The sequence below is a fragment of the Aquila chrysaetos genome, chromosome 3 (genome assembly GCF_900496995.4).
Source record: "Aquila chrysaetos chrysaetos chromosome 3, bAquChr1.4, whole genome shotgun sequence".
Taxonomy (NCBI): Eukaryota; Metazoa; Chordata; class Aves; order Accipitriformes; family Accipitridae; genus Aquila; species Aquila chrysaetos.
In genome coordinates, this window is record NC_044006.1 from 39,415,733 (window position 1) to 39,431,898 (window position 16,166).

At 38.8% G+C, this 16,166-nt stretch overlaps 1 protein-coding gene across 3 annotated transcripts in view; it reads right to left on the bottom strand.

The window, feature by feature from the left end:
- Positions 1-16,166, bottom strand: part of PLCL2 (phospholipase C like 2) — a 111,224-nt gene that overhangs the window by 18,349 nt on the left and 76,709 nt on the right. For all 3 annotated transcript variants that reach the window (XR_003922703.2, XM_030009404.2, XM_030009405.2), the window contains one exon: positions 6,297-6,372. Coding sequence is in view for 2 of the 3 variants with exons in the window: in XM_030009404.2 (XP_029865264.1) it covers positions 6,297-6,372 (76 nt within the window). In the remaining variant the exon portion in view is untranslated. The remainder of the gene's footprint in view (positions 1-6,296; positions 6,373-16,166) is intronic.

A 16,166-nucleotide genomic window follows, 5' to 3' on the forward strand; every position in this document is an offset into this window, starting at 1 on the left:
TCCACGGGGGAATAAATGGACTCCTCATCCTTTCCTACTGTCTTGGGTTAGACTGTGGTTAGGGTAACAGTGTAGCCTGTGAGCTGATCTTAGTACATAAAACGTCTGCTGTATTTGTGCACTCTAGTATACTTCTCTGTATCTTAAGAGGTATAATTAATCTTGTCTCTTTCATCATTTTAGCAGGTAGAAGGCAACTGCTAAAAAATATGAACTACAAGCTAATATAACAGATTAATTTTGTAAATATTTCTGTACTGGGAAAGCCTATTTAAAATCAAGAATTCTATTTTAGCCTCTTACAATTTTATTCTGATTTCCAGTACATAACCAAATTTTCCAATCATTTTTGCTCACTGAGGTTGCTGAAAGTTGAACGTACAGCTCTAGATAGTCATGATTAATACAAGCTGGTCTTTTACTGGGCTAGAATTGCATTAATAGTAGGAAAAAAAAGGCTTCATGTGAAGGGGCAAACTCAGGAGAACAATACAAAAGTCTATGTTAGTTTAAGTGTTTGCCCTGGAAGCAGCAAGTGAGTTCATTAAGAACATCTAGAAGTGTAGGAGCTGTATCCTAGGAATCATCCACCCTTGTGCAAAATGTATCAGATTCTCAAAAAACCCAGCAACAACCAAGGTATTACAGTGAGCTATGTACGAGGAGCAATATATGAAAAATACGGTGTATGACTGGTGCGAGTAACAATGGAGAGAGAGATCTGAACATCAAGAAAAAAGACTGATCATTTATTCACCAATGCTACCTACATTAATCTAAGCACAATTCTTCACTTCCCTCCCCCTTCCCCCCAGTAGAATGTGGCTTCAAGAATATTCAAGGCACAGGAGAGGAACAGGATTACAGAGCCAGGGAGTATATGCAATGACAGTATAACCTGAGCTGCTGTGGTGATGTACCCGGAGGTGCTTAGTGGAGTTGCTTGAGGAAGGACAAATAGGAAGAAAAAAATGTAGAAAAAATGGAGCAGATGGAGTAAAAGAGGAAAAGAAAAAAACAGGTTAAAATTGACTGAATACAGAAAGGAAGTTAAGAGACATACCAAGAAAAGGATTGTCCTGAATATGCCCTTTATTGACACCTTTCCTTAAGTCCAGGAGACAGTCTATTGTGCTAATAAATCTACAAAATGATGTTGTGACAAGCGTGGAGAAAGGAGTTAAAAAAATTTGATAGCTGGCTTAGAAAAAATGGGAAGAAGGAGAAAACAGGGAAAAGCAGGTATTTCAGAACAATGTAGACTGGCTGAGAGGGGCCTCAAAGTGCTGTTTTAGTCATAGCAGGTGACGTTGGAGTTTATGTGATGGTGGTAAATATTGCAGATTGTTTAATTTCAACAGTGAACCTCATGAAAAAATATAGTAAAGGATCCAATTATAGGACTTAACTTGAAGATCAGCATGTCCTACTGATGCAGTCAGATTAAATATTGCTCAGTTATGAAGTCCAACAGTAACAGATAAAGCAGCATTTCTTCAATCTCTACATATGAAGCCATAGTTTAAATGCAGTGGCTTCTAATCAAAAGTCAAGACTTGCTGATGAGAGGCAGCATTTCAGAAGACATGGATTAACAAATTCTGCTGAACTTGTGCAAACTCCACAGTACCCAGGCAATGAACACTGCAAATTCTTTCAAGTCAGGGATAACTACAAAAATGTTGGGAACAACTGATCTAGTCATTCCCCTTCACTGTTTAAATAAAAACTCAATCGCATGCTTATATACCCAGCCAAAAGTGCTCCTCAACATTCATTTGTATCAATTTCTTTTCCTCTATTAATGGACTACCTAATCTGTACATAACATATAACATAGAATATTACTTTTTCTGCATCTTACATGCTTTGTTTTGGTGGACCCTAAGTCAAAAGGCAATTTAGAATGCAAATAAGAGGAACAAACAGCAAAAGAAACAGCTCAGTAAATGTGTTGTTTTGCTGAAAAGCTTAAGCAGTAACAACTGGGAACTGAGAGTTATCGCTAGTTGAACAAAATTGATTTTATTACTTTAATTTTCAACTACAAGAAGTATTTGCAGTGCTTATATGGCCCTTATCCTAGTCTTTTTCTGCATGCAGCGCAGACATAACTTTTTCCCAATGGATATTGTGCACTGTGTTTATCTTTGACAGCAACCAGAATGGCTGGATATTCCCTTTCTTGAAACTGTATCCTGTTTCTGACACTGCTGAAGGACTGCTTTGGAGTACATGTTTAAAAATGTACTCATTTTATGTCTTTTACTACTTGCATTATTTAATAAACTGAGTCCCTTCCGTTTTAGTCACTGTACAGATGGAATAAATGAGACAGTCCCTGCTCCAAAAACTTAGAATCAAAGTATGAGGAAAGAAGAGAACAGATGGATAAAGAAAGAGTGGGGAGTACAAGGAAGCAATGAAAACTATTTTGGTTAAGGTGGTAGGAGGACATGTGTCAATCTAGCTATATTTGTAGGATAATTTTAAAAAAACAATTCAAAGGAAGTAGCCTCGTGGATGTTTACAGCAAGCCTGTGGGACAACACGATAGAAAGCATGACGATGTCTGACAATCTATCAGGCAGTAGAAACTCTTGCTACCAAATGAGCAAACACAAGAAAAGTGAAAGCAGCTCCATATTCATGTAGAATGAGGAAAAAGTATAGAAATGAATATAGGGACAGACATCATCAAAACAACAGCCAGGAAAATAACGTACATAATGCAAAACTATAATGGTCAAACTCAGAGAAAACGATAGTGTAGCCGAGATCCCAGAAGACAAGAACGTGAATAAGAGTTTTGGCTGCACAGATGACTAGGGAAGGTTACAACTCTAAAGCCACACAGAAAAAAAGCAATCTGAATTATCAGCAGACAGTGCTGGAATGCGTATTTATGCATGATATTAGCAGTAAATTGACACTGTTAGAACTGAATACAATCACTTCATTTCCTGAATTAAAACAGAAACCTTAAGAGACCATTTCTTGTAGGTATTGTTGAGACTACTGTTTCCCCTACACACACTCATTTACCCTTACTGATGTTGCATTTCACACATTGTTTTGTAATTCTCAGTGTCACAAGATGTTCCTGTACTGTTTCACAGTCATATCTACATGAGATTACAGTCAATAATTCTTTGTCACCAGCAAACTGTGTTCACTCATTGTTTGGCCCCCATATCATTTAATGAATAATTGGAATATCGCATGTCCCTTTGAGCTCCCAGTGCTGAACACCAAAATGAATTCCTAAACTGTGGTTCTCTCTTTTAACCAGTGATGAGCTCAGGCAGTATTTAAATTATAAAGCAAAAGAATGCTATAGAAGATTCAAAAGAGAAGTACAAGAATGATGTGAGTTGGGTACAAAGGAGGTCTACGAATTGGGTAAGGTGACCTGGACATTCAAATTCTGTACTGTAGAGAAGATACAGGAGCATTTTAGGTCTTTAACAGATTAAGGGGACGGACTGGATTATCTTTAAATTCCCTTTAGCACCTACATTCTGTTTTCTTGCAGGATCTTTAGCTGGCTTAATAGCAAAATAAATGGCACTGCAATCATTTTGAAGTTATGCAGACTTTTTTCTTAATTCTGTTAAAGAATGAGAAGTACAGTGGGAACCAAAGCAATATTATGTTTCCTTATCTTTTCATTAGTTATTGTCTCTAAAATGCTTTCAATAACTATTTAATTAAGAACAGAATGTGTTGAGCTGAAATTAATATGCTGATATGAAGAAAACAAAGAAGTTTTTTTGATATGGTTTAATTTTAAAGGACCAAAATAAGGAGAGAATTTTCCAGTTATATGTTCTTAGAGAATATTAATAGCAAAGAACCTGAATTCTGAAAAGAGCCATCTCAAGAATTGTGGTTTTGCTTATTCAATAGGCCATCAACCTAAGTAAGAAATAATGGTGTATTTATTTTAAAATTAGTAATTAATTTTAAAGGAGGCCAAAAGCCTTATTACTAAACTTAAGTTAAAAAACGGTTTAATAGAGGAAGTCCACTTTGTCTACTTAACAGAATGCTCTTATAAGTCTGTTCATGACAAGAAAAATTTACTGCTTATTGGCAGCTTACGTATTTCTTCTTATTTTAGCAGCTTTTTCCCTCTTTGAGCCACAGAACAAAAAAGCCCAGACAAGGGCATAATTTTGCTTTTTCCTTATCAAGAAACTACATAGGAAAACATACACTCTTTCACTCGGAATTAAATAAAGTAGCATCTACTGAGATCATGAGATCAACTAGTCATAAGAAAATCTTTGAAAACTGTTGATATTAAAAGGTAATTCAATTCAGCTGATTCATCTTAAAAAGTACTTTGACCCTGCAGGGCTAAAGCTGCCCTGAATAGCAGGATCTGTTACATAATCCATACTTAGGCTTATGTCACCATGCTGGAGGTTTCTCATTCAAATGAGATCAAAATCTCTGCTATTTAGCATGGGCTTTAAGTCTTTAGCATTCTTAAACAAAGGATTCTTGGACCCAGCTGCACTTCATGTAAAATAAGGTTGTAAGACTCAAGAAAATCAGACATATGGAAGTTTACTGGAATCTGTATCAGTTAGTAGAAAGCAATCTTTTCTGAAGGGCAACAATTCCAAAATTTGAGGTAAAATAGGCAATTAGCTTTTGCTTTACCTCTAACCAAGGATCTAAGCTGCCTGAGACAGTGACAAAGCTAAAAACATATGGCACACTATCACCACAAAAATGGGAGATGATTCAAGAAGCGTACAAGTCTACAAGACAATGTCTTTATTGCAGCATGATATATTTTAAGTTTCGTATTTTAGATAAATCTCTGCATCTACCAACAAGATATGTGAAATAATATTTTGTCACTCATGGTATTTATGATTATTTATGTTTGACAGCTTGAAGTAAATAGGACAAATTAAAATTTTCAAGTATTTTGACAGTTCTGTGGTTTGACTAAAGTTCACAGAGTCTGAGGAATATGAGCTGTGAATAAAGGGGAGATCTAGAAATTCAGAGTGGGTAAGCATTCCTGCTGCTGATCTGAGTTGGAAGACACTGCTAACAGAAAAGAGTTTGTAAAGGAAGGGTGAAGGTGGAAGAGCATTATTTTTTTCTTTTCAGTAAAAGAGAATGAAGAAAAGATACTGAAATTTATAGGAGACCAGAGAAGCAGATCAAAGAATGGAAGAAAATCATGGAATATTATGGGAGCAGCAGGGTGCTGAATATCTGACAGATAAAAATGTATTTGTATATAAAAAGTTTTTGTCCCAGCTGAGTCATGCAAGACATGGTTGTAGACACCTTGACTGACTCTCCGGCAGCCTTCCTGTTTCTAATGCAAAATGTGATGCCTCACTAGTCTTGAGTAAATTTATAACATTGTTTAAAAAATATGTTAGAAAGACCAAAAGAAAACAACCATGATTAAATAGCAAGGTCAGAGATGTTCAAAATAAGAGGGAAACCTTCAAAACTCGAAGTTGTGTTCAAATGAGAAAACCATTACAAAGTATCAGGTGAAAAAGAGGCAATTTGTGAAGGGATAAAGAACTAACTATGCAATCTCTTTCACGTATGGATCAGAAACAGGAAAAATTCCAGAGAATGGGGGACCAATAGGTCATAAGAAAGTTTTTTTAAAAAATCAGACTTTCTGCATCCATGTGGTTTGAAAAGTCTGCCACAGAAGATACATGTAATTGTCTACAATACCAGTTTTACTCTGAATAGATAAAATAGTAACAAAGCAGCAGAACCAGAGGGTATCCACCCAACAGATCTAGAGAAACACAGGGATGAAATAACTGAACTACTGTCATGTAATTATCAGAAGGCAAAGTACTTCACCAAGGCTCTTGAAGACATTAAGCCTACCATGACAAAAGGGGAAAAGTTCTCACGTAGTAAAAGACAAGATCGGACTAAATGGTTAAAAGATTTCATTGTGAAGAAAGATCATTCACTTTCTTTCCTCTAATCCTATGTCTGCATTTGTGGAAATGACTATATTGACAAGCTACTGTCCATATATAAAATGCTCATGATTTCCAAAGTCAAGCTGTAATTCTATGGATCTTTGCTTTCTATGATTTGAAATGTCCTTTTCACTGTTACTGTATGTGCCTTAATTACAATAAAGTTTTTTGTTTGTTTTTCTGTTGTTGGGTTTTTGGGTATTTTTTTGCTACAGTTGAATAAATAAACTCAATTAAAAGTTTTGGAAAATAAAGAGAAATGCAGTAAGTTCTTTATAACATTTTTAAAAAACAGCTTGTACTTACCTGCTTTCTGACACTGCACTATCTTCTCATATAAGCTATCTGTATTTTCAACTAGAGTCCTGATGGTCTGAATCATCTGTAGAGAAAATAAATTAAAATATACAGAAATATCAGTAAAATTCAATTTTTACTGAAAATTTTTAATCTGTAAAAGGTGCTTAAATTTGAACTCAAATCAGTAATCTAATATTTGTTGTTAACATAATGAATACATTCATTTTCCTGGTTGTGACCAGGCAGAGAAGTGCTCTAAATGTGGCATAAAGACATAAAAAAAATACGATGGTTTTGGGCTGGGATCTGTGAACACTAAAGTAAAATATCTACTCCATAATTCATTGCCCAGCAAAGCAAGTGAAAATTATACAACTATTTACCAGGTAAATCACTTTTGGTGGCTTGGGTGAGATAACCTGGATGCAGGTTTCCTCTTCCTCACTCACTCCGACATTCAGGATGATGACCACTCACCACCCAGTGCTTTCTTTTTCCTAGGGATCATCCCACTGCTTTTCCAGGTTTGTTCCTCTACATTTTGCCTTTCTGTGGCTTGACCTGTACGTATGTATGAGACAACACTCTATGGAGGAAAACAAATCACTCGGGGCTGGTACTGGAGGATAAGGAAAACACAATGATTCCTTTACCTGATCTTTCTAAACAAAAAGCCTTTCATGGAAGCTCAGCTGAAAGCACACCGATTAAGATGGAACGATGCAGATTTTTCAGCCTGGGGTATGTATTGAGAAGTAATGACTTTGCTTCACACCTTACCCACTGACATGTCTGGTATCCACTCAATCATTATGCTAACAACAAAGCACTTCTCATCACTAAAATAATGTCTAAAGTTTGACATGTGTATTGGTTTTGTTGGCAAGGTTTTGGTAGCGGGGGGGGTTACAGGGGTGGCTTCTGAAAGAAGCTGCTAGAAGCTTCCCCTGTGTTCAAGAGAAAGCCAATACCAGCTCTGAGACGGACCCGCCGCCGGCCAAGGCCGAGCCAATCAGCGATAGTGGTAACGCCTCTGTGATAACATTTTTAAGAAGGAAAAAAAAAAGTTGGGACAGGCAGATTCGGCAGCCGGAGAGAGGAGTGAGAACATGTAAGAGAAACAACTCTGCGGACACCAAGGTCAGTGAAGAAGGAGGGGGAGGAGATGCTCCAGGCGCCGGAGCAGAGATTCCCCTGCGGCCCGTGGCGAAGACCATGGTGAGGCAGGCTGTCCCCCTGCAGTCCATGGAGGTCCACGGTGGAGCAGATATCCACCTGTAGCCGTGGAGGACCCCACGCCGGAGCAGGTGGGTTTCCCGAAGGAGGCTGTGACCCCGTGGGAACCCTGCGCTGGAGCAGGTTCCTGGCAGGACCTGCGGATCTGTGGAGAGAGGAGCCCACGGAGCAGGTTTTCTGGCAGGACTTGTGACCCCGTGGGGGACCCACGCTGGAGCAGTGTGCTCCTGAAGGACTGCACACCGTGGAAAGGACCCATGCTGGAGCAGTTCGTGAAGAACTGCAGCCCGTGGGAAGGGCCCACGTTGGAGAAGTTCGTGGAGGACTGTCTCCCGTGGGTGGGACCCCACGTTGGAGCAGGGAAGAGTGTGATGAGTCCTCCCCCTGAGGAGGATGAAGCGGCAGAAAACAACGTGTGATGAACTGACCGTAAACCCCATCCCCGTCCCCCTGTGCCGCTGGGGGGGGTTGGTAGAGAAGCCGGGAGTGAAGTTGTGCCCGGGAAGAAGGGAGGGGTGGAGGGAAGGTGTTCTGAGATTCGGTTTTATTTCTCATTACCCTACTCTGGTTGATTTGTAATAAAGTGAGTTAATTTCCCCAAGTTGAGTCTGTTTTGCCCGTGACGGTAAGTGATGAGTGATATCTCTCCTGTCCTTATCTCGACCCACAAGCTCTTTGTTATATTTTCTCTCCCCTGTCCAGCTGAGGAGGGGGAGTGATAGAACGGCTTTGGTGGGCACCTGGCAACCAGCCAGGGTCAACCCATCACAACATGTTACTTATGTGGGTGTTCACGTAGAACTTTCTTTTCCTCTGGAGACCACAATTGCTGTTACGAGCAGTAATGTTCCATGTTACAGAAAAAAAACCCCAAACCGCTCTTAAGACTTTTCCTCAGATAGATAATAATACTTTAAGAGGCATGACTACGGTAGTCCTTCCTCACATGTATTAGAAGAAGCCTTCTCCAGCTGAGTGACATTAAGGCTGTTTTTCTGAACACTGCGCTGAGGCATAAACAAATTTGGAAAAGCAGACAAGTAAGCCTCAGATTTTTCATGATGGCAAGTGTGCAAGCAAGTGAAGAGGAAGAACACCTGCACAGATGTAAACTGCTTTACAGACTTCTATTATTTCCAGCTACACAAAAATCTGGTTTATGTATATTACAAAGCATTTAAAAATAATGCTAGTTCTGTTTCTGTAATTACAATTTAAAATGATAGAATAAAAAAAATTATGCAAACCCCACAATTCCATGTTTATGCTACATACAAACCACACATGAACAAGCAACTTCAGAGTGTGTGGAGATCATCGTACTGGATAATTTAATTTAATCTTCACATCTTGATTAACCTGTGTTTAATTTCAAAGTATCTATTTACCCTGATTTATATTAAGTCAGTTTAAAAAAAATGCAAATTATAATAAATAAGGAAAAATAATAACTTGATCAGGTTGCTAAGCTGCAAGTGAAATACTTTAGCTTACCCATTTTTAACTGGATTGTTCTTTGAATATAAATATCAATATTCATTCAAGCAAAAACTGCCTATAAATAGAATTATGCCCATTAATAATTAGGTGTGATAAATTGAAGACAACTATTTTAAAGAGAAGCATACTTAAATAAGAGAATACTATATTTCACCCAGATAGGCTTTATAGGGAGCACTGCAAACTGACTATTCCTGATGCATCAAGGAGAAAGCTGCATTTCACTGTTTCATTACTATTCAGTCTTTAAAACAGTATTCAGAAACTGAAATAAAGCCACTATAAACTTGCTTGAAAGGCAAGGATTTTACCTGTTTTAATATGTATGGCATGTAACACATTTGCTTCTGTAATGCACTTAAATGAAAAGAACCAAAACACAGTTGACTTCAATTGCAAATATACTTCCAACAACTGACGTTATTTTGCTAACTAGCTGAAAGGATACTGTAAAGCATCCTTCACTGAGCTTTTGGTGCATTGAAAATCACCTTGAGAAATGAAATGCTGAGCATGTATGGCTCTTGTTTTGTCAGAATGCTAATACACAACAATAAGGACTACAGAGGGATTCTCATGTTAATAAGAATGCTTTCACCTGAGAACCCTTTTGACAGGAGCTCATAAAAGAGAGAGACCAGTTGTGTTGCCTATTCAAGGTATTTTTTCTGGAAGAACTGTAAGAAATACTGCAACTGCCCTATGTTAGTCTATTCTGTGTTCCTGACCCCATGTGTATAATAATGTAATTTCTAAGTCATCTCAGTTAGGTCCTATTCCAAACACAGAGCATCTCTATCTGCTCTGTTTCCTTCACATAATACATTCTACATGCACACCAGGTAATTTAAAAATAGTGGAGATCAAGTCTCGGCAGATTAGAAAACTTACTCTGATATACTGCACTGATTTGCAGAAATAAGAGAATTCAAAGACACATACAAATGCTTACATCACTGCTTCTTTGTTTACTTTCTGTATTGACAAGGCAACAAAGTTGTACTGGTTCTGCAGATGAAAGGAAATGAAACTAATCACTGTATTAGTCCTCTCTCATCACAGCAAGGCTAACATTGAAGAAGAATTTGTAATAATGTGCAGATCTAATACTTCACAGTTTTGCTATGGAAAGCTGCTTTGCCTAAATACTCTCAGATCAAAAGCAACGCCCTCTGCAACTTTTGAAGAAAAATGTCAATGCATTTCATGTGACATAAATTATTCTAATACCAATTTTTATATTACCAAGGCCAGTAACAGTTACTTTATCTTTGGTCTCTAAAATACATACAAAGCTGTATTTAAGATGAACGGCACCACTAAGCAAAAGTGGCTGAGCTAGCAATAATTCCGGGGTTGATTGCCACCACCATTCAATCAATATAATGCTACACCCCAATTCTGTTGATGTACTTCACTAAGGAAATAACAGAGCAGTATGCTGTGTGCATAAGTAGGTGTCACCTTTCAGTCATGTTTGACTAATAAAGTAATAGTATTAGTTCATTATAATTTTATTCTTACATTGCTCTTCACCATGCAGTCACCTTTTCGTATGTATTCAGCGATTTGTTAAATGACTTTTATGGAAGGTCTGAACATATAAATTCTTTCTGGTGTTCAAGCCAAAATTATAACATCATGAAAACATTCATGTAGATATTAAGAGAGACTGAAAGACTTTGGTACACACAGCATACGGAACAACTGAGTATAAATGGTTATATCTAAACAGAAAATTAGCCTGATCCAAATGATACTTGTATGTATGTGCGTGCTTGGTATAAAAGCAAAGTAGAAAATGATGAATAAGCAGGAGCTTCAGTGTGAAAAACAGTATGTCTGCAGCAGAATGAGAAATGGAATTCTCAAGGCAAAGTAGTTGTGGAAATCAAGGAGAAAGACCAAGTAGAGTCAAGTATATATGAGACCAGTCTACACTGAACAAGCCAATCAATAAGCAGGTATTTGCTAACCACAGCCAACTATGAGAATATTATCAGTGATAAAACTGGAAAGAGAAATGCAAACAAACCTAATAGGGAACAACCGGTTACCAGCTGATCATTAAAAATGCATTGCAAATTACCCACACCTATTCTAAGAAAAGAACAGGTATTATAAGAAGTTTAGTAGCTATACTTTCTAGCAAGTCTTGTACAATATTAATTCCCATCTCTAACCTACGTTGGTTTTTCCTGGAAGTAAGGATTCAAAATATGCAACAAATATTTTAAATACAGAATGTATAACACTTGCTGGCATTGCTTCACTCTACCTTCAATTCTTGCCACCCCACCACAATCTTAGTATGACCCGAGAACTGCTCTGGTACTCACTACATACTGAGCTATCTTCCTTTCTTTTTTGGGTCAATGGAAAATGGGAAATGCAGAATGGTATGCTCTATGACTCTTGAAGTCATCACATTTTTGCAGAGGCCAGGCTGACAGTTTGATCAAACTCCGTCAGTAATTCTAACAAAAGGACAAATGTCAAGAAAGATGTAAAAAAACATTTAAATTATTCTTAAGGGGTTTTAGAAATAAACACTAAATGATTAGTCCAGAGTTCTCAGTGAGGATTAGAGATCTGTATTATTACATATTGTCCCTGCCTTAAAAAGCATGATGACAATGGTTAGAAATCAAACCAATTCTTGCTTCAAACTGATGGAACTGTGTTGCTAACAGTACCATTCACCACTTATGTGACTGTGTCTTCACAAACCAAATGAAAAAGTCATATACTTAAAAAATATATCTATCCTTTCTCAACAAAATAGAACTCTCACATTAAGAAAGACAGTTACAGAAAATTTAAAAAAGAATATACATGGCTAGACTACCCTTTAGGCTTATTTTTATGTTGCAAAGCTTTGTTAAGTCTGTTTTGTTGTTTTATGAAAGAGGTAAGTGCTATGAACTAACACTGAGTATATCTATGCACGTATACAAGTGCTCACATGTATGTACACATGCATGTATTTGAGACCATTCATTCAATTTCAGCTTAATTTGAAAAAGTAAAGATCTATTTCTACCAGGCTCATGAAGACAGGTCTTCTGGTAGAAGACAGAATATCCTGTTTATGCACCCAACTTAGGGAAAAGATGTAGATTGAACTCAACCCTAAATATTTTAAACATCACATTTAACAAAGAATACAGACCTCAAGAAAGGCATCTGTAAAAAAAACCAAGATTTATTAATTCCTCTGCATGTGGAACTGGTTGGTAGCACACCAAGAGAGACATCAGATGCATTTTAAAATGGAAAAACCAGTCAATGATAAACTGGGTCTGGCTGATGAAACTCAGTGAGAGAAAACACCTTCAACTGACAGAGTTGCAACACCAAGGCTGAGCTTTATTTTTAGCAAGTAAAGCACACTACACATTTACATTTTGAAATCTGTGAATATGTGTTGCCAATACTGTTAGACCTACATTCCAGCAGTAAAATTGAAACCATACTTACAGTAGGTATAAACCAAATCTTTATTAAAAGGGCTCTCTCCACAAAATGCTGCTCACATTCTCCTTTCGCCTCAAATCTCAGTATATTAGATATACTTCTGAAACCACAAACTACACCATTTCTGAAAACAGTTTAGTATTCAGTGGCCAAACTGGTGCTCTTAACAGCAGTAATAAAAGTGCAATTTGCGTTTTCCAGACATTTTATTAAGCCCAGAATAGCACAAATAGCACCAGTAGCAAATAGCACTTCATAAAAAAGGAAACCAAACACAGGGCATCACCAACTACAACACATAAACTGCTAATAGTAACTGCACCATTTCAAAAGATGTGTGTGACCCAGAGAGGGTCGGAAGTTGCTACCATTGCCCCAAGCAATAACAGCAAGTAAAGGAACTCTGGTAGGGACAGCATATAAACACTTCTATTCTCAAGAACCATTATATGTACCAGGAACTCAAACAAAATATGTTCAGTTCTAATTAAATATATGTATAAACTATATCCAAGCAGTCCACTATTCAATGTCAATGCACCAGAAGGCATTTTTGTTGTGGCACTGAAACAAGCAAAAGAATTGTTCTCAGTCCTTTCAGTGACAACTGCCATGGTCAGTTTGCTCTGAAGTTGCATAAAGAGTTGAACTTTATATACTACCTTTGATTTTCCACTGGAAAAGGATAGTGTTATAGCAATAAGGAAGGAAATGACTGGAAGATCAGATTGTAAACTCGTATTAAACCTCAGAACTCAAATGAATTGTTCTAATGGTGTAGACACCACACTGAAAGCATTCCGTAATGTCCAACTTCTAGCCAGCACCACCATAAACAACAGAAGTGGACTTCTAATAAGCAGGCGACTCATGTTCACGTTACTGAGCTCAGTTCAAAACACAATAAGCAGTGACAAAAACCTTATACCTACCACCCTTGAGACTGCTAGCACCACTAGATCAGTGCTACTCCGTTTCCAAGAGTAAAGGGTCCTCCAGTTCAAACAGGAGTGATACACAACAAAGAAATATGTTGAAGTGATTGCGAAATAGCATCTAAACAGAAGGGACAATATACTTTTCTCTGTCCCAAGTTCAAGTTACAGTCTTCCAGGAGACCTCTTAGCAGTGCTTGAAAATATCTGAAGAATACCTTGCTAGGTTGCATGGAAAAGATAACTGAAAAAAGATAGCTGAACAGTTTTCAGAGACTACAACTTTCTGACAACTACTACTGACAAGTGATGAGACAGGAAATAACCCACAAAGGTCCCAGCAGAAGAGATTTTTATTATTTTTCTTTTAAAGTTTTTCTTGAAATCCCAGTGAAATTTTAGAAATTAACACAGCAAGACCACAGCCAGTCCATGAGTTGGGTAATTCGTGTTATGTAAAGCAGGTATTGATTTACAATAGACACACTGAACCTTGTTTAATGACAATTTCATCAAAACGCAGAGACATATATGTGGGATGTACCCATGAGTTCCGAGGGGGCAGACTGAAGTCATTGCAAGGCAACTCTCGATTATCTTTGAAAGGTCATGGCAATCACAGGACATTCCTGAGCACTGGAAGAAAGCAAATTTCACTCCTATCTACAAGAAGAGTAAGAAGGAGGACCGAGGAACTACAGGCCAGTCAGCCTCACTTCAGTGCCTGGGAAGGTGGTGTAGTAAATCCTCTTGGAAACCCTCTTCCAAACACATGAAGGACAAGATGACTGGAAAAAGACAGCATGGATTTACTAAGGGGAAATCCGGCTTAACCAGCCTGACAGCCTTCTACAATGAGGTGACTGCCTTGACAGAGGAGGGGAAAGCAGTGGATGTTTTTTATTGACTTTACTGAGGCTTTCAACACTGTCTCTTGTAACATCCTCATAGACAAACTAAGGAAGTTAAATAGAGGTCAGGTAAGTGGGCAGTGAGGGGGACTGAAAACTAGCTGACCAGCCAGGCTCAAAGCATTGTGCTCAGCAGCATTGAGTCCATCTGAAGGACACTCACTAGTGGTGTGCCCCAGGGGTTGATACTGGAGCTACTACTGTTTAAGTATCTTCATTTATCACCCAGATGATGGGGCAAGGTGCATCCTCAGCAAGCTGACAGAAGACACAAAACTTGGAGGAGGCTGGATACAGTTGTGCTGCTACTCAGAGGGACTTAGACAAACTGGAGAAGTGGGCTGACAGGAACCCCATGAAAAGGGTTCAGCAAAGGGAAGTGCCAAGTCCTGCACCTGGAGACGAATTACTCCAGGCATATACCCATTCAGGCTGGAAGCTGACTGGCTGGAAAACAGCTTCAGGGAAAAGGACCTGAGTGTCCTGGTGGACAAGAAGTTGAACACAGCTAAGGAAGTGCATCGCCAAAAGACTGAGGGAGGTGATCCTTCCCCTCTACTCAGCATTGGTCAGGCCACATCTGGAGTGTTCAGTCCAGTTTTGGGCTTTCCAGTACAAGAAAGATATGGACTTACTGTCCAGAGCAGGGCCACAAAAAGAGTTAAGGGATTGCAGTGTCTTTTTTATGAGGAGAGGCTGAGAGAGCTGGGACTGTTCAGCCTGGAGCTGAGAAGGCTCAGTGGGGATTCTGGGTGGTCAAACACTGGAAGAGGTTGCCCAGAGAGGTTGTGGAGTCTCCATCCTTGGTGATATTCAACACCCAACTGGACACAGTCCTGGGCAACCTGCTCTACCTGACCCTGCTTTGAGCAAGGCAGCTGGACTTGACAATCTCCAGAGGTGCCTTCCAACCTCAATGATTCTGTGTAAATAAGGATTTTAGTGAAGTTGACATCTCTAATCAAAAGAAGTTTATAGAACTGAGCTTTCTGGCTCAAGGCAACAATCAATAATAACTTCAGTATAAATAAAAATCAGCTGTGGTTTTGCCCAGACAGTCCAAAGCTGCTCTATAATGAAGAACAACTGATCTTCCTACTACCCAAGTATAGTCCAAAGCGCCAAGGTAAGAAAACAAAGCTTCTAACTGCTACTTCTGTACAAGCAGAGGAGTCCTCACATCAAACTAAATTCACTTCAAAGCAGTGAGTTTTTAGCAAACTTGTTGTCTAAATTAGAAATTACTTCTCCAACTATGCAAGAAAATAAATTTAGCACACAAACATACAAGTCATTGAGATTGCAAGGGACCTCAGAAGGTCGTCTGGTCCAACTCCCCCTGCTCAAGCAGGGCCACCTAGAGCAGGCTGCGCAGGACCACATCCAGATGGCTATTGAGCATTTCCAAGGGTGGAGACTCCACAACCTCTCTGGGCAACCTGTTCCCATGCTTACCCACCCTCACAGTCAAAAAGTGTTTCCTGATGCTCAGACAAAGCCTGCTGTGTTTCATTTCATGCCTCTTCTCCTGTCACTGGGCACCACTGGGAAGAGCCTGGCTCTGTCCTCTTTGCACCCTCCCTTCAGGCATTTATACACATTGATGAGATCCCTCCGCAAAGCTTCTCTTTTTCAGGCTGAACAGTCCTCATAGGAGAGATGCTCCAGTCCCTTCATCATCCTAGAGGTTCTTTGTAGGACTCTCTCCAGCATGTCCATGTCTCTCTTGTACTGGGGAGCCCAGAACTGGACACAGTACTCAAGTGTGGCCTCACCAGTGCTGAATAGAGGTGAAGGATCACCTCCCTCGACCATAA